The sequence below is a fragment of the Crotalus tigris genome, unplaced genomic scaffold (genome assembly GCF_016545835.1).
Source record: "Crotalus tigris isolate CLP2741 ecotype Arizona unplaced genomic scaffold, ASM1654583v1 scf7180000017536.10889498, whole genome shotgun sequence".
Taxonomy (NCBI): domain Eukaryota; kingdom Metazoa; phylum Chordata; class Lepidosauria; order Squamata; family Viperidae; genus Crotalus; species Crotalus tigris.
In genome coordinates, this window is record NW_024096460.1 from 7,578,099 (window position 1) to 7,606,040 (window position 27,942).

General features: G+C 37.2%; 1 protein-coding gene across 3 annotated transcripts in view; it reads left to right on the forward strand.

Annotated features, from left to right (window-relative positions):
* Positions 1-27,942, forward strand: part of DOCK1 (dedicator of cytokinesis 1) — a 450,137-nt gene that overhangs the window by 247,303 nt on the left and 174,892 nt on the right. For 2 of the 3 annotated variants that reach the window (XM_039344947.1, XM_039345028.1), the window contains exon 28: positions 23,573-23,674. The exons of the other annotated variant lie outside the window; for it this stretch is intronic. In XM_039344947.1, coding sequence (XP_039200881.1) covers positions 23,573-23,674 — 102 coding nt within the window. The remainder of the gene's footprint in view (positions 1-23,572; positions 23,675-27,942) is intronic. 3 annotated transcript variants of the gene reach the window in all.

A 27,942-nucleotide genomic window follows, 5' to 3' on the forward strand; every position in this document is an offset into this window, starting at 1 on the left:
CAGGATGCAGTTAGCTAATTTTATGGTCAGTCATACATGCAAAGGGAATTCTTGAAGAGTCAGAAAGTATTTATTTAAATATTAAATATTTCAATATTATATTAGGAAATAGCATTGTACAGACTCAAATCGAGGTGAACTTTCTCCTTAGAAATAATTTGGTCCTTTTGCCTCCTAACTTTTCTCATGTATGATTTTTCTAAAAAAAAATATCAATAATAAATCTTTCAGAAATCCAGTGATGTATTGCCTTGAAAAGGGACCAGGAATAACATGTTCCCATAATACGACATGGATTTATATTGAATTTGCTGATCATTTCTAAAATTCAATTTGTATTCATCCCTGTAGTAGATGGATCTTGATTTGATATTGAGGAAATAAATTGAAAATGTTAAAAAAAATTAGGAATAATACCTATCTGGAAAACAGGAACAGAAAACAAATAAGAATGTTTTTACTGAATTGGGTTTCTTTATCTGTCTTCATACAAAACTGTATTTAAAAATCATAAATAGAAAAAATGCAAAAAAAGATTGTTCATAATTTGTCAATCATCATATTTTTTGATTATGTTAGAACAAAGTATTGCAAGTTGATTAAACCAGGGCTTTTCAGTCTTTTCACCCATTGTACCACTTTTAGGATAAGGCAATATTCGAGTACCACCAGTCGCCCAGCAAGATTTCAAAAATTTGACCCAAAAAAAATGAAAAAAAAAAAAAATGATAAAGTCCAGGTAGTTCTCGACTTACAACAATTCGCTTAGTGACTGTTCGAATTTACAACAGCACTGAAAAAAGTGGTTTATGACCATTTTTCACACTTATGACTGTTGCAGCATCCCCAGGATCATGTGATTTACATTCAGATGCTTGGCAACTGATTCATATTTATGACGGTCACAGTGTCCCAGGATCATGTGATCACCTTTTGCAACTTTTTGACAAGCGAAGTCAATGGCTGGGGGGGGGGGTGGCCAGCTCATCACTCAGGTTGCAAGGTGCCTGTGTGGGGAGAATCCATGGGTCTCTGTTGGAGGGGAGTGGGACTGGGGTGGGAGCCCTCCTTCCCTCCCTCTCTCCCATTGTCCCTTCTTTCCTTCCTTTCTTCCCTCCTTCTTTGTCCCTTCCTCCTTCCCTCCCTCCCTCCCTCCCTCCCATTGTCCAGCACTTCGCCACCCAGACCCCAGCGTGGAAGAAATCACAGCCCTCCCTGTGTGCACGCAGAAGCAGAGGAGAGTTAGCATGACAGAAGCAGAGCAGTGTTAAGTCCAATATAAAGGAATGACTAAATCTCTTGATACAGGAACAGTTGCAAAAACTGCATGCCAAGATTCTGGTGCAAGAAATCTCAGCCTTTGTGTAAGAACTACAACCCACCATAAAAGACACCCCCAAAATTGTTACTATTCTGAGTGGGCAGGAGGGAAACCAAACTTTTCAATAGGCATGTTACTGTTTATACTCTGAAGAGCAAATATGCTGCTTGCTAAGTGAAGCCCCAGGATAAGTGGGCTATGTGTGTGTGTGTGTGTGTGTGTGTGTGTGTGTGTGTGTGTGAGAGAGAGAGAGAGAGAGAGAGAGAATGTAAATGAATATGCATTTGTATTTGTGCATATATTCATATTTTACAGTGCTATTCCAAGTTCATATTATCCAGATTGCATATTTAAATTTCATCTTGTTGTATATCTGTAGTATGATAAGCCCTTTTAACATATTCTGATTTGATACTGTTTTTTAGCCAAAATGTTTGTCTGAAAGTACTTTTTTAACCATCCTGAATTTCTCACTTTACTTTCGGATATTCTGAGTATTTGAATGCCAATTCTTTTGTTCTGGTTAATGACTGCAATAAAGTTAAGATGATGATAATGATAATGCAACCCAGAAGGGTGCAGTAAAGTTAAGAAATATTTAAAAGACTAACATTTTTATTCAACTGATAAAGGAGAGTATTTATAGGTCAGGGTTGACATGAGGGGTCCTTGGTGCTCTCTGAACTTGATTGTTTTCTTGCATTTCTGAGCACACGCCCAAAGGACACTTCTTCCTCCATGGATCCCTGTGTTGTGTGTGTGTATACACACACACACACACGCCTTCACCCACAAAGTGCAACACCAGCCCAAGACCTGCCAGAGCCCTCTCCCTCCTCCTCCATCCCCATCGCTTTCTGCAATAAGAGAGCTGGGAAGGAGAGTGTGATTGACACACACATACACACACACACACACACACACACACACAAGCCCTCACCCACAAAGCACAACATCAGCCGAAGACCTGGCAGAGCCTTGTCCTCTGCCTCGTCCCCCACCCCTCTGCCAAACACTTCCAGCAACTTTCTGGCAAATTACAGCCCTGCATTTCTCCAGGCTAGTCCCCTGCAAAGCCCCTGTTTACCCTGGCTCCTGGCAATCTTCCTTGCTCGCTTTCTGGAAGCATTTGAGCTGGGAAGGAGAGACTGATTCACACACACACACACAAAGCACAATACCAGCCGAATACCTGCTAGAGCCTCGTCCTCTGCCTTCTCCCCCACCCCTCTGCCAAACACTTCCAGCAACTTTTTGGCAAATTACAGCCCTACATCTCTCCAGGCTAGCCCCGTGCAAAGTCCCCGTTTCCCCAGTCTTGCTTTCTGGAAGCGTGTGAGCTGGGAAGGAAGACGGCCAAGACAATCGCCCCGTGCACGCCTCCCGGAGATTGTCTTTACACTGCCCCTAAAAGCGGCAAGTTAAAAAAAACTTTAAGCCCGCAATACAGGCAACACTGTGCGCTTCTTCCTGGCCCCAAAGGGAAAACTGCACACCTGTGTTCTGATGGCTTCGTCTGGTGCGCATCAACAAAACAAACGGTCTAGATTCCCACCTGCTGCTGCAGGATGAGTCTCAGAGGGGTGCGTGCTGTCTGGCCATTTTGCTTTCCCCCCCGTAAAGCCGGCAAGCTTCGCGGGAAGAGGAGAGGGGGAAAAGACTCGAGCCCTGGAAGGCAACGTGAGGACTGTAAGGGAATCACAAGCTCGCGGGACGGGGGGAGAGGAAAAGAAAATGGAAGAGAGAGAGAGAGAGAGAGAGAGAGAGAGAGAGAGAGAGAAGGGGGAAAAGAAGCAGGGGGCAGTTGTGAGGTTGGCGCTCAGGGCCACGACACAAGTGGTCTCAAACACCGACCTGCCGAGGGAGTGGATGGCTCTGTCCCCTTCAGGATCGCTCTTGCTTCTGAAGTAAGAAGGGGGGAAGGAGACATGGATCCTGCATGAGACGAAGTCAATCCGATTGCTGCACAACGAGTCCCTGGGGAGGGCGGGGCCTTGCTCTGCGCCTGCGCTCTTCGTGCACCCTCGGTATGGTTCCTGCAGGCTGCTGCCAAGCAGCATGTTTTCCACAAGTAGGTGAGCTGGGAAGGAGCGGAGGGGGGGAAGGCAATGCCACGGGGGGAGGAAGGCGATGCTGCGTACCACCAGCCATGTGGTCGCGTACCACCAGTGGTATGCGTACCACTGGTTGAAAAGCCCTGGATTAAACCATCCCTCTGTTTTTTCTAATTATGAACCTCTGAATTTAATTATGGAAATGATAACAATAAATACTTTAGGAATTACTGGAGGAGGGTTTTCTTAGCATGAATTTAGTATTTAAAAATGTCCATGTACTTTCTTAACTAAATTATACGCATTGTTTTCCATTTCTATTTTAAACTGTAATGCCACTGACATCTGTTTTTATCTTATAAAGAAAGACTGACCTAAGAGAAAAGTCACTGTTTAAAAATATTAATTTAACAATATTAGAGCAAACAAAAATATACAAAATACATTTAAAGGTATTGCTCCCATATATATTCATTTATCTGAAGATTCCTATGTCACACATTTTCAAAAGTAAGAGTGCCAAAACATTTACTTTTAAAAACTTGTAGAAATCTTACTGAAGATTAAGAGTTTTAAAATATTCTTGTTCAGGAACTTGACAGTGGAAACCACTAGGTGCTGACTTAGAAATCTTATTCAGGTCAGCCATTGGAATTATAATTCTGTCTCTGCTGAAGTTACAGAATCCACTGAATCCAGATTTTTCAGCAATTTTTGCTCCAGGGTTTCCAGATCAGTATTCCTTAAGATACAATACATTTTGAAATGCATTTCTAAAGGAAGAGTTTTTTTCCCCTAGAATTGATGTTAAATTGGGTGAATTGAAGGTATAATTGTAAAAACTGAGATGATATAATACTTTAAATATACAAGAAATTGCAGCAGAGTTATTGATTCCTCCTAAAAGTTGCAAGAGGCAAAAGGCATCTAATATTGGTAGCCTTTGGTGCAAAACTATTAATAATTCTTATTTTTCAATTCCAAATCAGGTGTGTGTGTGTGTGCGGGGGAAGAGGTGCAGATTCTCCTGCATATCTGTGCACAGTTGTAAAAGTGCATATATCAGTCCCAAATGTAGAACTATATAAAATGACAACTTTTTGTTCTGAATATATAAAGATTTCGAATGTCATTTAAAGTTCACATGCAAACAATCATAACAGTCCTTATTGTTTTTTGTTTCAAGTAATATACTGAGACACCCATAATATTGAGACAAATTTTGTCTTTACTGTAAATATTGAGTTACATTTTAAAAGGGGTGATAAAAGTAACCCATACCAGTTTTATGCTATTTAGAATTCAGGTAATTGTCAATGTAGGATTACAATTGGGATTGGAATTTCTGTTATCAGAATGTCCCTCATTTGCCTCTGTCTTTACACAAAGGGAAAAAACAGTCCAACCTATCAAAAACAGTACCGTATAAAAAACAGAATAGAAACACAAGTTAAGATAGGCAAGAAAATGGTAAGTGAGCACCTGTCCAGCCTAGACGAGTTCAAATCACCAGGACCAGATGGATTACACCCTAAGGTTCTCAAGGAACTGGCAGATGTGATCTCAGAACCACTGAACTATATTTTTCAAAGATCCTGGAGGACTGGGGAACTACCAGAGGACTGGAAGAGAGCTGATGTAGTTCCCATCCTCAAAAAAGGAAAAAAAAATGGATCCAGGAAATTACAGACCTATCAGCCTGACCTCAATACCTGGAAAGATTCTGGAAAAGATAATCAAAAATCAAATCAGCGAATACCTAAAGGCAAACAAAGTCATTACTAAAAGCCAACATGGGTTTGTCAAAAACATCATGCCAGACAAATCTTATTGTATTCTTTGACCAAGTGACAAAATTAGCAGACCAGAGGAATGCTGTGGATGTACTTTACTTGGATTTCAGTAAGGCATTTGATAAAATAGATCACAACTTACTACTTGATAAGATAGAAAAATGTGGGTTAGACAGCATCACCACCAGATGGATTCATAGCTGGCTGACTGGCTGTACTCAGTGTGTGGTCTTCAATGCAAATATATCTACATGGAGGGAAGTGTGTAGTGGGGTGCCCCAGAGCTCTGTTCTGGGCCCAATGCTCTTCAACATCTTCATCAACGATTTGGATGAGGGGATAGATGGGGAACTCATCAAATTTGCAGACGACACCAAGCTGGCAGCAGTATAGATGTATACATAGATACATTTAAATATCTAGATCAGTGGTTCTCAACCTTCCTAATGCCACGACCCTTTAATACAGTTCCTCGTGTTGTGGTGACCCCCAACCATAAAATTATTTTCGTTGCTACTTCATAATTGTGATTTTACTACTGTAAATATCACATATGCAGGATGTATTTTCATTGTTACAAATTGAACATAATTAAAGCATAGTGGTTAATCACAAAACAATATGTAATTATATATTGTGAAATATTTATTTCTAATTACAAATAAATGAAATTTTGTCTTGAAGCATGGGTGCCAAATCACACCTTCAGCTGCTCCACCTATGGCTCTGAAGAGAGACCTGATCTTTTCTCCCCTTGCCCTACAACACACACACATACACAAACACATTTTCGGGGCTCCGGTGCCAACCGTGCCAGATCTGAGCAGAGGCCCTCAAGGAAACTTTCCCTGCCTACCTGGCTCACCACCCGGGAGAAGGCGGCTGTCGGATCCGGGGTGAAAAGGCTTGGAGGCAGCAGAAGGAGCCCTGCCACCAGCCCGAGCAATTTGCCAGTTGGATGCTTGGCAATTGGTATGCATTTATGATGGTTGCAGCATTCCAGGGTCATGTGATTGCCATTTACGACTTTCCCAGCCATTTTCCAACAAGCAGAATCAATGGGGAAAGCCAGATTTGCTTAATGACATAATTCACTTAACAACTGCAGTGATTTACTTAATAACTATGGCAAAAAATTGAGTGCAACTCACTTAACAAGCACCTTAGCAATGGAAATTCTGGTCCCAGTTGTCATAAATTGAAGACTACATATACACGTATGGCATACAGTCAGTCTGTCTCTGGCTATTTTTATATAAAGCAAGTTTATTTCATTAACAGGAAACATTACATTCTATTCCTAGTGATTATGTGGAGAAATGCTTGACATTCCGAATAGGCTCCATGGGCTCTTAAAATGGCCGGTCTTCAGTCTCCCTTTCATTATAACAGGAAACACTGTTTTTTTGCTGAAGGCCTCTAACCTCAGGTGTAATGTATTACAGCCGAATGATAGGTAGGAGAGAAGCAAAAGAACAGTGGGATCAGAGGCAAAAACAAATCTTTTTTGGATTATGGACTAGGATTTAGAAATTAGGATGAAAGTTTCCTATTTCCCATCCTCATGTTAGCAGAACTAGTGCATACATATATCTTTTAAGAGTATTTCAGGTTGCAGTGAGCAAGTGTAGGAGTGACTTTAATTTCTCTTGTGCATCATTTCACCTTTAATAGATACTCTTGTGGTGGTTTAGCTGTTGGTATCCATCCTTAGTCCTAGAGAAATTAAGAAAATTAAGGAATTCTCTTAATCCTGGAATTCCCATTAAATTCTTCATGTATGTTCTCAAAAGTGAATCTCAAGTCATGTTTAGCAAAGACAATACAACTCTTTTTCCATAATTTAGCTAAATCATGTCCATAGGGCAAAACTTGCAGATTATAGAAGAGTGTTATCCATGAGCCAGCCGTGGAGCTACGCCAGATCCTAACTCCCCCGCGCCTTGCCTGGCTAGAAAACGAGCATTTTCTGGAGTTGAACAAGCAAAAAAATAAACCAGCCACAGCAGGAAAGCTCACCCACATAGCCTCGAATTAAGGAAACTGGGTTGGGGAGGGGAATGACTCGGCTTCAGAGCCTTTTGCTGAGCCTTGCTTCAGAAAGCACGTGGAAGTCGCAATCGAGAACATGATGCTGCCTCCTAGAAGCACAAACCATTTTGCAGAGCTCGGTGGCCCAGGAGTCGGCAAGCATGTGTGCACGCTCTTTCTCTCTCCTTTCTCTCTCTCTCTCACATATACACATGCCGGCAGAAGAGGGGTCAGTGGAGAGGATTCCCTCACCACGCACAGCTGGCTTGCTACCGATCGCCCCCTTTCTAGTTATTTTTGCTCATTTGGGAGAGCCCAGTCCTTCCTACGAAAGCAAGCAAGCGAGCAAACGAACCCAACGCGCAACTCTTCATTGCCTTCTTCAAGGGCCTGAATTTTAGTGTCTCGGTTCCTAAAACCAGCGGAAATATATGTTTTCCGATGGTCTTAGGTGACCCCTGTGAAAGGGTCACTCGACCCCCAAAGGGGTCGCGACCCACAGGTTGGGAACCGCTGAGCTAGATGAACACATATTGAATAAATTCCAGTCTCATTTATATAAATACTATGCCAGCTAACCTGGTCATAATAAACATATAAGAAATAGCTTGTATGAAGTTTGCGTATTTGCATGCAGTCATACATAGTATATGTGGAAAAGCACATAGCCTTTGGTGTAAAATTAAATGCATGTAAATCTGTTTCCTATTTCATACAATCCATTGGGTCAATTTAAGAGTATATTACAATACATTCCAAAATTATGATGATCTGAATTTTCTTTTCCTACATTTTCATTATAAAAATGCATGCCACCATTGTATGCATAGACTAGCAAGTAATGTTAGGGCAGTAAATTATAGCCACATTTATATGCTTTCCTCAAAGTGAATAGAAAGCTTACTGAGAGGTCTCTGTGGAAATATGAGTGAAAGAACAATCCTTGTGAAATTCTTGCTTGACAAAAATTTATTTGTAAAGTCCCAGCTGATGTGTCATCCATATAACTGAGATGCTTTAATAAATATTTTGAAATCCAGTAAAAGTGCTAGTGCAGAACTTTTTGTTGTGCCAGTTTATACTGTATATATGCATGTATCTCTTACGCATTTCGTTCCATTTGGATGTTTTCATAGTATTTTGGTAAATGTTATATTACAACATCTTCACAGTACTGATATTTTGAATTACGGTTTTCTGCATTGTTTTCTGCATGACTCCTTTAGGATTGACTATCAGCACTGATTTATACAATGACTTTACCTTGACGTTGTATGTTTACACATGCATACACACATCACACAACTATATTTACTTAACTCTGTAAGTTGAAGTAGCTGTTCTAGTGGTTTTATGTGGTGTCTTAATATTTTGTTGTTGTTAGTTACGAAGTCATGTCCGACCCATCACAACCCCATGGGCAACGTTCCTCCAGGCCTTCCTGCCCTCTACCATCTTCTGGAGTCCATTTAAGCTCACACCTACTGCTTCAGTGACTTCCTCCAGCCACCTCATTCTCTGTCGTCCCCTTCTTCTATTGCCCTCAATCTTTCCCAGCATTAGGCTCTTCTCCAGTGAGTCCTTCCTTCTCATTAGGTGGCCAAACTTGAGTTTCAGTTTCAGGATCTGGCCTTCTAAAGAGCAGTCAGGGTTGATCTCCTCTAGGACTGACCAGTTTGATCGCCTTGCAGTCCAGGGGACTCGCAGGAGTCTTCTCTAGCATCACAGTTCAAAGGCCTCAGTTCTTTGGCGCTCAGCCTTTCTTATGCTCCAACTTTCACAGCCATACATTGCAACTGGGAAAACCATGGTCTTGACTATGCGTACTTTTGTTGGCAGGATGATGTTTTTGCTTTTTAGTATGCTGTCTAGATTTGCCATAGTTCCCCAGGAGCAAGTGTCTTTTAATTTCTTGGCTGCAGTCCCCATTTGTGGTGATCTTGGAGCCCAGGAAGATAAAATCTGTCACTACCTCCATTTCTTCCCCATCTATTTGCCAGGAATTGAGAGGGCCGGATGCCATGATCTTGGTTTTCTTAATGTTGAGTTTCAAGCACACTTTTGCACTCTCCTTCTTCACCCGCATCAAGAGGCTCGTTAGTTTCTCTTCACTTTCTGCCATCAGAGTGGTATCATCTGCATATCTTAGGTTTTGATATTTCTCCCGGCAATCTTAATTCCAATTTTTGATTCATCTAGCCCTGCCTTTCTTATGATGTGCTCTACATATAAGTTAAATAGGCAGGGTGACAGAATACAACCTTGCCAGACTCCTTTCCCAATTTTGAACCAATCAGTTTCCAGTTCTCACTGTTGCTTCTTGACCCGCATATAGGTTTCTCAAGAGACAAATAAGATGGTCTGGTATTCCCATCTCTTTAAGAACTTGCCACAATTTGTTGTGATCCACACAATCAAAGGCTTTAGCATAGTCAATGAAGCAGAAGTAGATGTTTTTCTGGAACTCCCTAGCTTTCTCCATGATCCAGCATATGTTGGCAATTTGATCTCTAGTTCCTCTGCCTCTTCAAAATCCTGCCTGTAGTTCCGGAAGTTCTCGATCCACATACTGCTGAAGTCTAGCTTGTAGGATTTTAAGCATAACTTTACTAGCATGTGAAATGAGTGCAACGGTGCGATAGTTTGAACATTCTTTGGCATTGCCTTTCTTTGGAATTGGAATGTAAACTGACCTTTTCCAATCTTGTGGCCACTGTTGAGTTTTCCAAATTTGCTGGCAAATTGAATGTAGCACTTTTACTGCATTGTCTTTTAATATCTTGAATAGCTCAGCTGGAATACTGTCACCTCTACTAGCTTTGTTGTTGCTCAGATTTCCTAAGGCCTATTTCACTTTACATTCTAGGATGTCTGGCTCGAGGTCAGTGACCACCCCATCGTGGTTATCAGGGACGTTAAGCTCGTTCTTGTATAGTTCTTCTGTGTAATTTTGCCACCTCTTCTTAATCTCTTCTGCCTCTGTTAGGTCCCTGCCATTTTGGTCCTTTATCATGCCCATCTTTACATGAAAAGTTCCCTTCATATCTCCAATTTTCTTGAAGAGATCTCTGGTCCTCCCTATTCTATTGTTTTCTTCTATTTCTTTGCACTGTTCATTTAAGAGGACATTCTTATCTCTTCTAGCTATTCTCTGAAATTCTGCATTCAATTGGGTGTATCTTTCTCCCTTGCCTTTCGCTTCCCTTCTTTCCTCAGCTATTTGCAAAGCTTCCTCGGACAGCCATTTTGCTTTCTTGCATTTCTTTTTCTTTGGGATGGTTTTAGTTGCTACCTCTTGTACAATGTTGCGAACCTCCATCCATAGTTCTTCAGGCACTCTGTCTATTAGATCTAATTGCTTAAATCTATTTGGTACCTCTACTGTATATTCATCAGGGATATGATTTAGTTCATACCTCAGTGGCCTAGTGGTTTTCTCTACTTTCTTCTATTTAAGCCTACATTTTGCAACGAGAAGCTCATGATCTGAGCCATAGTCAGCTCCTTGTCTTGTTTTTACTGACTGTATAGAGCTTCTCCATCTTTGGCTGCAGAGCACATAGTCAATCTGATTTCTGTGTTGACCGTCTGGTGATGTCCATGTGTAGAGCAGTCTACAGATGTTGGAAAAGAGTGTTTGCTATGACCATCGTATTCTCTTGACAAAATTCTATCAGTCTGTGCCCTGCTTCATTTTGTACTCCTAGGCCAAACTTGCCTGTTATTCCAGTTATCTTTTGGCTTCCTACTTTAACATTCCAATCCCCCATGATGATAAGGACATCATTTTTTGGTGTTGATTCTATAAGGTGCTTTAGGGCAGTGATTCTCAACCTTTCTAATGCTGCGACCCCATAATACAGTTCCCCATGTTGTGGTGACCCCCAACCACTTATACATCACCGGGTGCCAGGGGCATGGCCAAAGAAAAGAGGGAAAAAATGGCAGACAGCCTTGTTTGGTGATCCCCGTGAAATGGTCGTTCGACCCCAAATGGGGTCCCAACCCACAGGTTGAGAACCACTGCTTTAGGGCTTCTTAATATAGAGTACATAAACACTGGCCTAGGGCTATAAGAGAAATGCCCTTTTAGGCTTAGAATGTTGTAGGCTTAATGCTGTCTATGCAGATTAATATTTGGGGTTTCTCTTTGTCTGTGGTATTAGATTTGAGTTTACATGTGTTTCTTTGTGTATAATGTAAATGAAAGCATAAGATTTCTGTTTCTGTTAATAAAATGAAACCTTGAAGGAATGCTAGAAGCATATTTAGGCTAGTTGTAATACATGTTGCTAGTTGCTACCTAAATTATACTACAACCAAGTACAGTTCTCTTTATACAAGCTTCCTGCTGATACTTATTTGTAGAAAATTGGTAGCTGTACTTGTCATAGCTGATAATGCTAAGTTTTCTGTGCACCTTGCCTGCTGAAAAATATGCGTAAAAGCAGCCTGTTTAAGAGTAGGACATTATTTGTGTAACTTCAGGAATGCACGTAAATGTTTGTACATGTACACCAACACATTTTTTTTTTACTACCACTGCATTCTCAAGTAGATGTACATCCAGCAGAACTGTTCACATTTGTCAGATATATTATTCTTAGACTTTGGAAATCTTATAATGAAGCCATTGGAGGTTTGCAACATGTTTATTTTAAGGCTGAAATCATTTGTACTAAATGTGCTCTGAGGTCCTTTCCAACTGTATGATTCCATGATATTTACTTTAATCTTGATGCTGTTATTGCTGCATTTCTGGGGAAATTGTTGAGGTCATTCTTAGGTCTAGTTATGTAGGATGAATTTACTTGTCTCTACTTTAAAATCTGGATTGGTGGTTAAAGAAGCTAGCTAACATCACTATTTGCTAGTTTCCATCTAGCAAGGGATAAATAGAAATATGCTTCCTACAGATAATTAATTCTTAATTAATTATTGAAATCCAGTATGGACCACAACACAGCACCATACTGGTTCTGAATCAGCTTTCAGCTGCTTTATGTAGCATAATCATGCAAGTGGAGTACTGTATGTATGTATAGAAATTCAAAAATGCTACAGCTTTTATTTCTGTATTATTCTACAGGTAGAGCATCATGGTACCATTTCAGTTCAGTTTTTCAATATTTTGTTTTCGTTCTGTGGTCAAACTAACTCACTTCTTACTTTGTGTTGTTTTATGTAATAAATTGAAAATGCTTTGCTAATAACATCATAAATGATGTTCTCTTAGCATCTGTTAGAAAAATGTCAATAGCAAAATTAGATTTGCAGGTTATCAATTGTAAAATTACATTGGTACGTAATTCTATGCTGTTATATTTTCTAGAAAGAGAGATTCCAATTTCATTGCAATTCATGATAGATATGCTAATCCTAAATTAAAATTTATTGTAAACTATATGTATATTTGAAAAAAAAGATAAGATAGATATTGATATATTCCTAAAGAATTGACTTCCAACTGTGACATAACTATTCTGAAATTGTTTGTAATTTTTGTATATTAAGAAACTACATCAGAACAGTAAGATGACTCCACTTTCAAGAGTTTATTGTTCATCAAAGGATCATTGTAAATCTGTAATAATGTTTAATGTATAATCTGCCTTGTCTTATAACTTTGAAATCTTGCTTTATATCTCCAGTGAAAGATGTGATTTTCTATTTGTCATATCCCTATATTATGCACCTTAAATGCCCAAAGGTATATGTAATGTACAATTACATCCATGTGCATATACATAAACAAGTTTAGGGATGTTTTATACTCTTTTCTGATTGATAGGCATAAATTACATGTTTATTTTTTTTATCCAAAATTTATTTTGATCAGGCAGAATCTGTATAGAAAGCAAGAGACAGTGAGTTCAAGTCCTGCCATAGCTATGAAAGCCAGTTGGGTGACTTTGTGCTAGTCATTCTCTCTCGGCCCAATTCACTGCACAGGATTGTTGTTGTGGGGAAAATAGGAGGAGGAAGGTGTGTTGAATATGTTCACCACCTTCAGTTATTTATAAAAATAGTGGCATGATACAAGTAAATAAATGAATAATAAAATACTGAGAGTTTACTGAAATAGTGTCATAGTTTTTAGGTATCTATAGGGCAGGGTGACCCAAATCAGTCTTGGCTATTTAAGTAAGTATTCATATAACTGGCTCTAGTTATCTTTTTATTTGAATTTATTGAAATTATGGAAACAATGGCATATCATATATTGGATGTTTTTGTTTATGAAGAAAATGAAATATACATCAATGTCATTATAAATTATTCATTCAAGCTTCCTTTTTGTATTGGTACTGGTGATATGTGTAGTTCACATTCTGTGGCATAGATATGTAAACATTTAAACCTAAAAGGATGTGAAGACTTTTTCACAGACCTATATGTATTTATCTAAAATGTCACACAACAAATAATGACACAAAGATAAAAAAAATAATGTATTATGTGTTTCCTGTTTGTTTGTTTGTTTATTTAAAATCCTTGAATGGTGCATATTCCTACAGGTTCATGTATCTGACCATTACTACTCTCCATTAGTTTCTGAATTAGTATTCCCTTGAATCGTGTTTCATGGCTGATTTGACAGTACATTTTTCCTTGAAAAATATATTTGGGGATGTGGTAATTAACTATAATTTATAGTGCCATATTTTCTTCTGCAAGAGACCGTGAACAGGGCCTCCTGATCCAGAAAATGCCACAATTGTATATAAGATTTAGCTATAAAAAGTGTTGATAACCATAGCTATACTTTCTTCTCAGGCAGGAGCTGTGTTGCGTGGATGTTCGTGGCCCCATTTGCGTTGTGCGTTCAGTGGTGGACCATTCGTGCATACACATGCGGCCCCATTCGTGCATGTGCATGTAAAGGTGCCCCACCACTGGGCCGCCAACCCAGAAAGGTTGGGGATCCCTCCTGTAAATGATATATAAGTGCTATTGCTATGTCACCTGTTTGAACTAAGGAAAATATATTTATCAATAGCATACTGATACTGAACCCCATATCAGCAGATGATATCTCCCAGCATCTTTATACAGATTTTAAGAGGACTGCAGAGAAGAAAGATACTCAAGGCACTGTACAAAGTAGAGGTCTCCAGAAAGATTTGTCCTCATTCCTTACAACCAAATGGAACAAACGTTTTAGGAAGCAAGTGGGAAATTTCTGGAAATCAAGAAGGAGCTGGAGGGTTGCTGTCCTAGGATCTCAGTCTCTCCAAAAGTCATTCATAAATGGAGTTGTTGGGCTTCAACCAGTCTGAAATCTGCTGTCTAAGGTTCCAAATAATCTCCTTCTTCTAGGATCCATTGTAGTCATTTACATGACCAATGATCAGAATGGGTCCAATGCAGTTTCAAGGCCACTACTTTCTTCACAAGCTTTTCATGAAAAAGAAGAGAGAGAGTGAAGGCTCCTTGAGTTGGAGTGCCGCATCCCTGCTTCTTGAGAAGTGACAAAACTCCACCTCATTCATTGAGGCATTGACTATTGTTTGGTTCCAACTTCCTGCCATCTCCCAGAAGACTTTAAACAACAAGTTTGTTTTCTAAATTAGCAGTGGTGATTTCTGTTTCTCTACCTCCCAATTAATGCCATCTGCCACAGAAATGACATTTATTGCACCCATATACTATCCCTTCAATCCAAGGGAAAAACAACTATCTTTCCCTTCAGGATCATTAGGCAGTTTCAGATTGCCTGCTCATTTTTTTCCCTGCATTTTCTTTCATGCTCATTTCCACCCCATATCTATCACATTAGCCTGTCACATTATATATCTGATTCCAGAGATATAGGACCAGCAAAATTGTAATTGGATGTTAATAAGAAAAGTGTACTCATGGTTTCATTCAGTTCTAGACTTATATTTAATCGTATTTTTGACATTAAAAATCGTGCATTATTGGTAACTCTATAAATATTGCTGCTTCACAGTTTGCTTGAGGTGCTTGTACAGTTGGTTAGCTATTTAGAAAATGCCTAAAGGATTGTTAAAAATAAGCTTGAAAAAGTGTTTTAAAAGTGAGATGGAAGATAGTTTTTTTAAAAAAAAAACAGAAGTCATTTTACTTGTTTTGTCAGAATAATATTTATTCTTATTTATTTTATTAAATTTATTGACCACCCATTTTATCACAGGATAACTCTGTGTGGCTTAAAATATTAAAAGGATAAAATTATACAAAATCTAAACACATACAAACAAAATACTATGAATATATAAATATTACTAATATGTCAGAGAGTAGCTAAATTGTAAAAGAAATCTAATATAAGTTTATGACTCAGAATATTCAGAATCATAAAACAAGTAAAATTTAATGTGGATACAGACATTCTTAAATTAAAAAATTATAATTTTAGTTGTAGAAATACAAACTTAAATGTATATTCAGGATTTGTTACCTAATTGAATTTAATGAATCACTTATACATTCTTTCTATCTTGTTTTTTTTTAAATTCATGGGGTTTTTTTATATAGTATCTTTGGAAGCGTCATTCATTCTATGTTACTAAATATTACTACTTCTTTCCTACAAATCACTCACTTATATATTCAGCTGTTGTGATGAAATATAGTACCAGTGCAGTTCGATGTTCACTGTTACATGGTCTTTGAAGAGGTTGTTGGCACTTCTGAGTCATTTTCCAAAGTACAAAACCAGTATGATCTAGGGCAGACGTCCCCAACCCCGGTGCCATGGAGAAAGGTTTTTCCGCGGACCAGAGGAGATATGGTTTTGAATACTGCCTGCATCCCGAGGATGGAGCTTTGCTTGTTTGTGCGGCCCTCTTGCTGCCATGCTGTGGACCGGTGCTGGTCCACAGATCGGGGGTTGGAGACCCCTGGTTTAGGGGTTAAGGCACCAGGTTAATAATCAAGAATATGTTATTAGTCCTGATTATTAGCCTAGTGCCTTAATCAATACACCATACTGAAAACACGAAAGCAGACTTTGGGCCACTGTTTTTCTGCCTAATTCCACTTCACAGGGTTGTTGTTGAGGGGAAAGTAAAAGAAGGAAGATTATGTATGTTCACTGCTTGAGTAATTTACAAAAATAATAAATAATAACATTTATAAAAAGCAGGATTCTCTGCACTTAGTCATTCAGTCCCTAGTCACGAATGGACTATTGTAATGTGCTCTACATGGGGCTATCCTTGAAGAGCATTTGGAAGCTACAGCTGGTCAGAATGCTGCGGCATGGGTAGTTTTGGGGCTCCCAAAAATTGCCCCTGTGACACCACTGCTCTGCGAGTTGCACTAGTTAACAGTCTGCTTCTGGGTGCAATTAATAATAATAATAATATATAATATAATATAATAATATAATATAATATTATAATATATAATATTATAATATATAATAATATAATATATAATATAATATAATATAATAATATGATAATATAGTACCAATAGTGATAGGCTCCTTGGGTGCAATCCCAAAACAACTGGAGCACCACTTGAATACCATTGGCATTGACAAATTTGCTATTAGTCAATTGCAAAAGGCGGCCTTACTAGGAACTGCTTCCATCCTGCGACGATATATGTAATACCATCAAACATCCACATCTGCCTATTCCAGGTCCTGGATAAGGACTCGATAGGTAGACAAAATGCCAAATCCAGTCTGAACATCTGGCTGACTGTGCGATGATTCATAATAATAATAATAATAATAATAATAATAATAATAATAGTAGTAGTAGTAGTAAAGTTGGAAGGGACCTTGGAGGTAATAGTAATAGTAGTAAAGTTGGAAGGGACCTTAGAGGTCATCTAGTCCAACCCCCTGCTCGGGCAGGAAACCCTACACCATTTCGGACAAATGGCTGTCCAGTCTCTTCTTAAAAACTTCCAGTGTTGGAGCATTTACTGCTTCTGGAGGCAGGCTGTTCCACTGATTAATTGTTCTCACTGTCAGGAAGTTTCTCCTTAGTTCTAGGTTGCTTCTCTCCTTGATTAGTTTCCACCCGTTGCTTCTTGTCCTGCCTTCAGGTGCTTTGGAAAATAGCTTAATTCCCTCTTCTTTATGGCAGCCCCTGAGATATTGGAATACTGCTATCATGTCCCCCCCTTGTCCTTCTCTTCGTTAAACTAGACATACCCAATTCTAGCAACCGTTCCTTATATGTTTTAGCCTCCAGTCCCCTAATCATCTTTGTTGCTCTTCTCTGTACTCTTTCTAGAGTCTCAACATCTTTTTTACATCGTGGTGACCAAAACTGGATGCAGTATTCCAAGTGTGGCCTTACCAAGGCATTGAAGAGTGGTATTAATACTTCACGTGATCTTGATTCTATCCCTCTGTTAATGCAGCCTAGCACTGTGTTGGCCTTTTTGGCAGCTGCAGCACACTGCTGGCTCATATTTAAGTGATTGTCTACTAGGACTCCGAGGTCCCTCTCACAGTTACTACTATTGAGCATGGTGCCACCTATGCTGTACTTGTACATTTGGTTTTTCTTGCCTAAATGTAGAACCTTGCTTTTTTCACCATTGAATTTCATTTTGTTAGTTAGTGCCCAGTGTTCAAGTCTGTCCAGATCCTTCTGTATCTGAAGCCTGTCTTCTGGAGTGTTATCTAGTCCAACCCCCTGCTCAGGTAGGAAACCCTATACCATTTCGGACAAATGGCTATCCAGTCTCTTCTTAAAAACTTCCAGTGTTGGAGCACTTCCGCTTCTGGAGGCAGGTTGTTCCACTGGTTAATTTGTCAGGAAGTTTCTCCTTAGTTCTAGGTTGCTTCTCTCCTTGATTAGTTTCCACCCGTTGCTTCTTGTCCTGCCTTCAGGCGCCTTGGAAAATAGCTTGACTCCCTCTTCTTTGTGGCAGCCCCTGAGATATTGGAACACTGCTATCATGTCCCCCCTCGTCCTTCTCTTCATTAAACTATACATACCCAATTCCAGCAGCCGTTCCTTATATGCTTTAGCCTCCAGTCCCCTAATCATTTTGTTGCTCTTCTCTGTACTCTTTCTAGAGTCTCAACATCTTTTTTACATCGTGGTGACCAAAACTGGATGCAGTATTCCAAGTGTGGCCTTACCAAGGCATTGTAGAGTGGTATTAACACTTCACGTGATCTTGATTCTATCCCTCTGTTAATGCAGCCTAGCACTGTGTTAGCCTTTTTGGCAGCTGCAGCACACTGCTGGCTCATATTTAGGTGATTGTCCACTAGGACTCCAAGGTCCCTCTCACAGTTACTACTATTGAGCAAGGTACCCCCTATACTATACCTGTGCATTTTCTTACCTAAATGTAGAACCTTGCTTTTTTCACTATTGAATTTCATTTTGTTAGATAGTGCCCAGTGTTCAAGTCTGTCCAGATCCTTCTGTATCTTAAGCCTGTCTTTTGGAGTGTTGGCTATTCCTGCCAGCTTGGTGTTATCTGCAAATTTGATAAGTTCTCCATCTATCCCCTCGTCCAAATCGTTGATGAAGATGTTGAAGAGCACTGGGCCCAGAACAGAGCCCTGGGGCACTCCACTACACACTTCCCTCAAGATGTTGTTCCTGAGTGCCTGATATGTAGTCACATGACCATGGTTAGAGTGGCCATCAGAACTTCAGAACTGAGTCATTCATACCCCGTGGAAGTCTATCGTATCTTTGAACATTTCGCTAAGTGGGCATTAACTGTATTAACTCAGCTCTTGAAGATATTTGCAGCACATTCTTCTAGGTTTGCAGTAATTGCTGCCTACCAGCTCCTAGATTTCCTTCTCCCAGTAGGTGAGAAGGCATGGTACCACAATGGCACTCCTCCCTCCCCAATTACCCACCTCTATTCTATGTAAGTCATATTTCCTTACACATTACTTAATTGAAATAAAGTAGGAGGAAGATAGGTCATTGATTAGACCACTGAGTTTCCCCATTGGCCGTCTAGATAATCTTTCCTTCATTCCTGGAAGTAAGACTTAGAGTGAAACACAGGATAAGAAGGATGAGGTTGATGGCTAGATAAACATACTGTGAAATGCTTCAATTTCAGATCAAATTAATCCTTATTCATGGTGATAAACCAGTATATTCTATAATTAGACCTGAAATTTGCTAGTGCAGACTTTATCTACTTAACACTATAGTAGTTAGACTTACTAAATGTAAGCTAACCAAATATTAAGCAACAGGAAGAAATGGATTTTCATGAAATGTTTTGAAAAATGCTGTGTTAGCTTTTAGCGTATATTGGTTGCATGTTTTACTGTTTCATCTCTGTATCCCTAATATAGCATAATGTTCCATGCAGAAAAAGAGAAATATGATTTTTGAAAAATCAATTTCAATTTTATACCAAGAATAATTGTACGGCTGCAAAGTCAGCAAATTGATCTGTGTTCCCTTTATGATTATTCATCTATCTTTTTTATCTATAAATAAAATTAGGAGTCCTTCAGAAATGTTTTTAATCACACATGTTTAACATACCTGCAATAAGAAAGACAATAATAAGTGAGCTAATAAATTGATCCACATATTATAATACATAGTTAATGTACACCATATGCAATTCATCCTATAGTTAACAATGTGCCGTGCATCTTTAATGATAAAGAAGCTGATGAAGCCGCTAAATAACTTTCACCCCAACTGAGATAACTGAAATCTCAAGATTACCTCAATTGTATTCTGTGATGTACTGGGCTTTCAACCAGATCTTAATAGAGGCAAGAGCAATTCAGTCTTAATAAGTTTTCTGTGGTGGGAAAAGATCAATATCTAAGACTATTCTGGTTTTTTTTTTAATGTTGACTTCTGTCCATAAAAGTTTCTATTATAACCTGGATTCTCCCATTTATTTGAAATGGGTTTTTTTGATAGAATGTAATTCAGATATATAAATTATAAAACCTCCTCTCCTCACATTGCTTCCTTTGTAAGACTTTAAGGAAGTACTGTAACAATTAAAATTAGATAAGCTTCATAAATCATTACTATTACACAAAGAGTACTTTTTGCTCTGCAAACTAACTTTCCGTTATAAAATGCACTCATAATTTCTGTATTGGACTTTTATGCAAAATATATCTAGAAATTAGACTCAGTTGCACTGTACTTAGACACTCTCCCAGACATCCAGTATCTTTGGCTCTACTACTAGGAATTTAATATTACAGTTAAAAGCAGTTTTTATAGAAATAAACTAAAATACATGATAAATAGCAAATAATGAATAAATAATTAATATTGATCTATTAAAATTAGATTTTTATTCTGGATTAGAAAATGTATTATTGTGTTTTTTGTGATTTGACATTTAGTAATATATCATGCAAGAAATGCATTTCTGTATTCTTTGGAAGTCCCTTCTCAACATACTTCTTTTTTTTCTTCTTCTACTGCTTTCCCTTTTTTCTTTTCTTTTTTCTTTTTCTGTGCAATTTTTCTTTTTTCTTTATAACTTTTTCTTTTTGAATTTAATTTGTATTTGCTTTTACTATTCTAGTTAAAATATTTAATAAAAAATAAAATTCAGAATTTATTTTCTGCACATGGAACATACATTCCTAAATGCATAAACCTATTTTTAAAAACACGTTTGAGTGAATATCCCATTCAATTATTCTTCACTGAGCACCATATAGAAATTAGAGTGAAATATATTATTTTCTGCATGCTGTTCATCTAGCATTTGAAACGTAGCAGAGATTTTTTTTTAATGTTAACATTACAGTTTGGTAAGATCAAGTATCACAGTGTGTGTACATGTCTATCTTTAATTATTTGTAAGGATATGGTAATAAGAAAATATAATAAATATAAAATTAATCATCTAGCATTTTTCATGTGACTGTCTAATCTACTTTATCAATCAATAACAGAATAACTTTAAAGAGTGTATCCTTCCAACTGCAAAAATGTTGATCCATCTATCCATCAACCATGGTTTACAAATCGCAGTGGCTGGGTTCACATATGCTAAGCCAAAGCAAAGACATACAGTGGTTAAATGAAATGTGTGAACTAAATCAGCAATAAAAAAAAGAACCATAATTCATATTATTGATATTGTTGATTGTTAATTTAAAGGTTGTAAATATCAGTTTTAACCAGTGTGATATCTACATGAAAACCTTTGGGAACCATCCAAAGGCAAAACAAGAATGCCTCTGATTTTTCTTCACTGTGAGGGCTACACTTTATTTCTGGAACTTGTCTAGGGCAAGATCAATGTATTTAGTTTTCCCTCTACTATTTATGATGTTTATCTCTGAGTTTTTGAGGCTGCAAGATAGAGAATTATGGTTAAAATTATTTTATTTTTTCTTAAAAGCTTTTCTGCTGTTTCTTTGTATATTTGTGTCTAAGCAATCTAACATACTACACATGCTGTATCAACATTGAATGATAGCAAAAACATAATAGTATTCATAGCATAAATGGTCCACAACTGACACAACCAGGAAAAAAAGGCTTATTCTATGGTGCTATGCCATTCCATTAGAAATCAACTACTGCATTTATTTGTTGATTAAATTTATTTGCCTCCCTCCATTTTGTAAATGACTCTAGGCAGCTTACAGCATTAAAAGCATTAAAATAATAAAAAAGACTTCTAAAACAAGGGTGTCAAACTGGCGGCCCACAGGCCATATGCTTCATGCACAGGCTACACCCACCCCAACATCACAAAGGCAAAAAACATTGTGATATGTCACAATATGTTACATGACATGATTGAGTTTGACACCTGTGTTCTAAAGCAATAGAAATGGAAACCACAATCAAAATAGAATTATAATTAAAAGATGAGGAGGGAGATAGGCAGCTGAATGTGCGGGGTAGGAGGTGGGATTGGCTCTTAATTGTTCAACCACCTTAAGTGTGATGTTCCCCCTTTGGGGCCCCAAACCATCTGGCAGAGCCAGGTCTTCAGGCCCTTATGGAAGGTCAGAAGGAGGAAAGCCAATCTCACCTCAAAGGGCAGGAGCCACGGCAGAGAAGGCCCTTCTCATAGATCCCATTAGCCAGAATATTAGAGTTTCAAAACTGCCAGGTTATACCTATTTAACATAAAAAGTAAGTGGCAGGGACATGACTAATTAACTTTTAACAGTATAATGCTGTGCATATGTATTAAGAATTAAACTCTACTGATAGTGTTCATGACAGAAATTAAAAAAAACAACATATCTGTAGCAGAAGTTTAAGAATAGTTTTAAAGTAGACATTACAAACATGGATTCAAAAATTGGAAATTCCAGTAATGCTCCATCAATAGTACTATTTCTTTGAAGTATTAAAATGCTATCAATTGATTTGAGAATAAAGTTGTTTTATGAAAACAATGTATTTAAAGTGTATTGGACTACTATAAATATGTATTTGAAAGATTAGACATCAGATTTTAGGTACTGAAAAAAAAACCTTGAAGGTCATTGATAGGGTCCCTTTTTCTGATCCAATCCACTCATTAAAAAAATAAGATAAGGTAATCCCCATAATTAATCGTATTTTATAGAGAATAAAAATGTATTTTAGCAATTATTAAACAATACTAAGAGCCAAAAGTTTTACAAAACATATACATAGAACAATATAGCTCAGAAAATTATAGGGACTTTAGAAGTAACAGCAGTAAATTCATATTTTTATTAATTATTCTTTTTGGAAAGAAATGTTCTTTTTTATTATTAAAAGTTTTACAAATTACAATATAAACCCACCCATCCCCTCCCCCCCCTCCCCCACTTCCCAGAGCTGATTACAGGGTAACAAATAAACAAACATACTCTAGCTAACATAAACCAACTAAACTATCAATCAAAACCATAATACACTTTAACTCCTTCTCAAAACAAATATTAACAAATTAAGACAAAAATAATAATACCATTAATACTATTAATAATTATCTAAAATCTATTCAAAAGCAAGATAATACTTTTCAGTTTCATACTTCTTCTGAATATAATCAATCCATCTTCTCCAAACCATAATATATCTTTCTTGTGAATGATCCTTCAAATAGGCAGAGATTTTTGCCATTTCTGCTAAATTAGACACTTTAAGTATCCATTCTTCCAAAGTAGGCAATAAGTTTTTCTTCCAATATTGCCCCACCAATAATCTTGCAGCAGTTATGAAGTTCAACATCAAATTAGTTTCTTTAACATCCAAATCTACAGTAATACCCAACAAAAATAATTGCGGAGTAAACTTTATCTTTTTCTTAAAATCTTTTGAATATTCCACCAAATCTTAATCCAAAAAGCTTTAATATCTTGAAAGAAATGTTCTTATAGCTTGAGATTTGCCCAGAATTGCTGATAATCTGCATATTGTGTGACATCTGTTTTTTTTTTTTTTCCTCTCTCTCTTTATTTTCAGGGAAATTTTGTTGCAAGCATGACAGCTATTTTAAGACAAATGGAAGATTATCATTATGCTCACTTAATCAAGACTTTGGGGAAGATGAGAACTGATGTTGTTGTAAGTTTAACCTGAAACATTGTCCAATTTTTACACTATTTTTTAAAAATATTATATGATAAATCATTATAAAGCTGAAAAAACTTTTTCTGAGAAACTTATGACTAGACATGAAAATCAATGATATACATTGTTTGTCTTCCATGCCAAGAACAAAAAATGTGTCATTATTCTTACATTAAATGATGATTGTTAAAGAAAATCAAAATTTTGAAGCATACTGAATCAGGTTTTAGGGTGGAGTCAAATATGTAACATTTTATGTTATGTCATTAATAGTTTTTAAATTTGAATCTACCCACAAACTTATCATTTACAATATATGGTATTGTACTGGAACTTTATTTTATTCCACTAACAGGTTTATTGTATATAGGTTTTATCTTGACTTATATACTAGGTTTCTAAAATCATTTAATTTGTTCAAGCAGCTCTTAAGATTATTGATAATACCCTAATCAGTATTATTAAACATGCATAGATTTAAAGATATATTTGATTATTAATAGAGACAATATATCAAGCTCCTCAAGATTCTTTCTAATCTATATTTCTGTTTATGTAGCACTACTTAATTAGGGTATGATAGAATGGAGTTAATAGTCAAGGGCGGGTATCTCTAATGACCTGGCTCTATTGTGGCCCTGTGGCAAATGTGTTCTGCAAAGACAGACCCAAATGTATTAGCTGAGATCTATTAATTAGCAGATAACATGACGTCCATATTATGGTGCTAGATACAGATTTTGTTGCTAGAGAAGTTAGAGGTACAGCATTTCAGACAGTATGAGAAAAAAATCTGACTACAGATAGAGGCAAAGGAGAAAAACAGATTTCTCAATTTAGTGACTCCAATTAGAAATTTGCTTGGAAGTAAGTGGTTGGCTCATTTACTGACATTTAATATCATTTAATGACGTTCATCTCAGTTTGGCCATAGTGGTTGCCTACTCTGTGAAGGGGAGGGAAAGGAAAGGAAAGGAAAGGAAAGGAAAGGAAAGGAAAAGAAAAATGCTTAAATTTTTTTCTCATTTTTGTCACTTCTCAGTTTAGTAATTTAACCACGGCAGGTCAGAACTATTTTAGTATCATTGTATGATTCAAATGGTAATGATTACTAGGCCTATTACACAAACAAGCACCTCATATTTAACCCATAAAGAAAATTTTAAAAAACACAGCAAAAAGACATAAAAATGGAAAAATTCATTGAATCTGATTGCAAATCAAATTGCAATTGTGAGGTTTATTGAACTGATTTGTGGCAGCTTTCTCCTTTGCTTCCTAGTAGCAATGTTAGGATCCAAGCTGCAAAATACAAACAATAGCAGAAAAGTATGATTTTTCTATATCAATTTGCTGCCTTTTTTACAGCTCGGATTGGTTGGTGTAAATCAGCATTTACTGAGCCTGAAAATTAATAGACTGTCTTACAGTCTTCTAAAAAGATAGTTGCAGTAGTTTCCAGAATATATATGAAACATTTTATGTCTTTACTTCAAATGTTATACCAATCAAGCTTTTTGCCAAGGTAGAGTTTCAGAGCAAAGAACTAAAAGCAGTTATTTTTTTTACAACTGATGCCATTTTTATTTATTTTTTAATGTTAATGTTTAAAATGCTTGAAACTTGTATGCCACAATGAAGCAAATGTTTACTACTGCCTGACAAGTGCAGGTTTATCTGGAAAAAGAATATGTTGCTTCAGTTTACCATAAAAACAATCTAAATACATCAAGTCTTGTAAATTGTGGCACTGAGAATGCTTATAGAAGCTAATTACATTGCACCAATACAAAAGGCACATAAAAAGTATTTCTTAAGATATTGGTGTAAGTTTGGAACCAAGCTCTCTGAAGCACTATCTTCTCTCATATATCTGCCCAAGTTTCAAGGGTGAGATACATCATCACCATCCACCCAATTTACGGTGCCTCCACTTTTTACGGTGCAAGGGAAGGTCCTACTTTCCATTTTTGTTTTACTGCTGTTATTTACATTAAAGGATTGAAACTGGAATAAGCAAACTCCCTTTGGAATGTTCATTCCAATTACAGTATTGTTTGCAGTGAGTCTAAAGATTTCAAGTTTATTAACTTCTTCTATACTGTGTCTTCCTTGTAACCCATCTCCATTTCTTTCTCTCTCTCTCTCCCTCCCCCTCTCTCTCAATTTTGCTGATGTTTAATAAGCATCAAGCTATTTTTGCTAGCTGAACTGAATGGCTATGTATGCTTGCTCTGATCTGGATACAGGGAATTGACTGGGAAAATGCTGGGTGCAAAACTAGAACTTGAAATTTCTGCCAGCGATTTTCCAACATTATGACCACTATTTTTTTGCCTTCTGATCCATTAATAAGAAAATTCTTTTTTATTCACTCACATATTTAGTATGTCATACCAAGCTGGGCTTGTCAGCTGGAAAGCTGGCAGCCCAGGTTCGAGACCCAAGTGCCACACAAAGGGGTGAGCTCCCATCATTGCCTCAGTTCCTGCCAACCTAGCAGTTTGAAAGCATGCAAATGCGAATAGATAAATAGATATTGCTTCGGAGGGAAGGTAAAAGTGATATCATGTTGGTCAGATGACCATGGAAATGTCTTCAGACAGCACTGGCTCAATGAAATGGAGATGAGCACCATCCTTACAATGTTCAATGACTAGCTGAGTAAAATCACAAGGACTCCTTTACCTTTATGTAAACTTTGAAGAAACACTACATATATTTACATGTCAAATTTCTAATGTGTCAAGTTAGTTTGCTTCTTGCTTGTAAATTTATCTAATCTAGATTGGATTGATAACAGTGCTGCTTATAGAGGATAATATACAGTATACTTAAACTGTTTCTGTGTTTTGTTTTAGTAACACTCAGAGCAGAGAAATCAATCTTACAAAGTTATGTTGACAAGAAGATATTTTAAATCAATTTCAGAAATCTCAAGGGTATTCATTTCTAACTTTTATCCAGAATACAGGAAGTGATGTTATATCAGTTCCAACAATTTATCCTGTAAAGTTATAATTAAATTTAAATCATCTTTTGATGGAAGAAATTAGGGATAAAAATAAATAATATACATGTTACTGCCTTAATTTAGCTAATTATGTTAAACTATGAATTAAAAACAGGCTTGATTAAAAATTAAAATAATTGTAAGAATAACAAGTTACAAAAATAAATGCTTACATTTTCTCAGATGTTTATACATTTTTGGGTTACAGCTGACAAACTCACCCTTAAAATATCACAAATTGTAAAATGCAGCTTGTGCTACGTATGATCACCATGCAAGTTCCACAACATCTGAATCAGTTTATGAGTGAGACAAGTCTGCTCATCATGTGCTTGGGTATCAGGACAATATCAAATTGCTAGAAAGTTATCTAAACACTTATTCTCAAATTTTGGGCTTGTTGCAAACCAGTAACAAATAATTCGTGGACTGGCACCAGTCTGCAGACCATAATGTTCTACTTCATTAGGATGCAGTTCTGAGACTCCACAAGCAGAGAAGGCAGTAAGGTCTGCCTTATTACTGATTCTGAATCCTTTCTTTCAGCAACAAATTTAGATGTCTCATCTTTTTTTTTTTTCCTCATCTCAGGATGATGACATCTATGTGTGTTTTTGTTACTGTCTGTACAACTGTTTAAGAGTGGAAATTATTTATGGGACAAGGAGATAAATAAAATATAGAATTTTACTTATTTGAATTTGAGTACCTGCCAGTTTGCTGAGAAATCCATGTTACCTGGGGAATGACTAAATGTTTTTAGTAAATAAAATAAAATTCAAGCTACTGTTGTTATCACCTTTTAAAGAGACAGCACTCTGAGAACAATTTGGTTGTTTGGTTGTAAGTTTCTCCACAAGAAGAAACTTACAACCAAGGAAGGCAGTGGATAAAATTATCTATAATGGGTCAAACTGCCGGCCCATGGGCCGGTTGCATCATGCAGAAGCCACGCCCACCCCAGCTTCAGCAATGTGAAAAAAGTTGTGATATGTTGCGACATGTCATATGACATGGCGAGTTTGACACCTGTGATCTATAAGGAAGTGCAGGAAGCATCTAAACAACACTGGAATTGTTGATGCTGGGAGAAAACGTATTTCACCCTAATGTGTGCTTGTGTCCATTTCTTCCCTTATACAGTCTATATTTCTATCCTGCTACTTTTTGAGAAAACTATTCACAACTGCTATAACACAAATAGCACAATTAATACATAATGCATGTTTAACTCTTAGGGTTAAAGCTG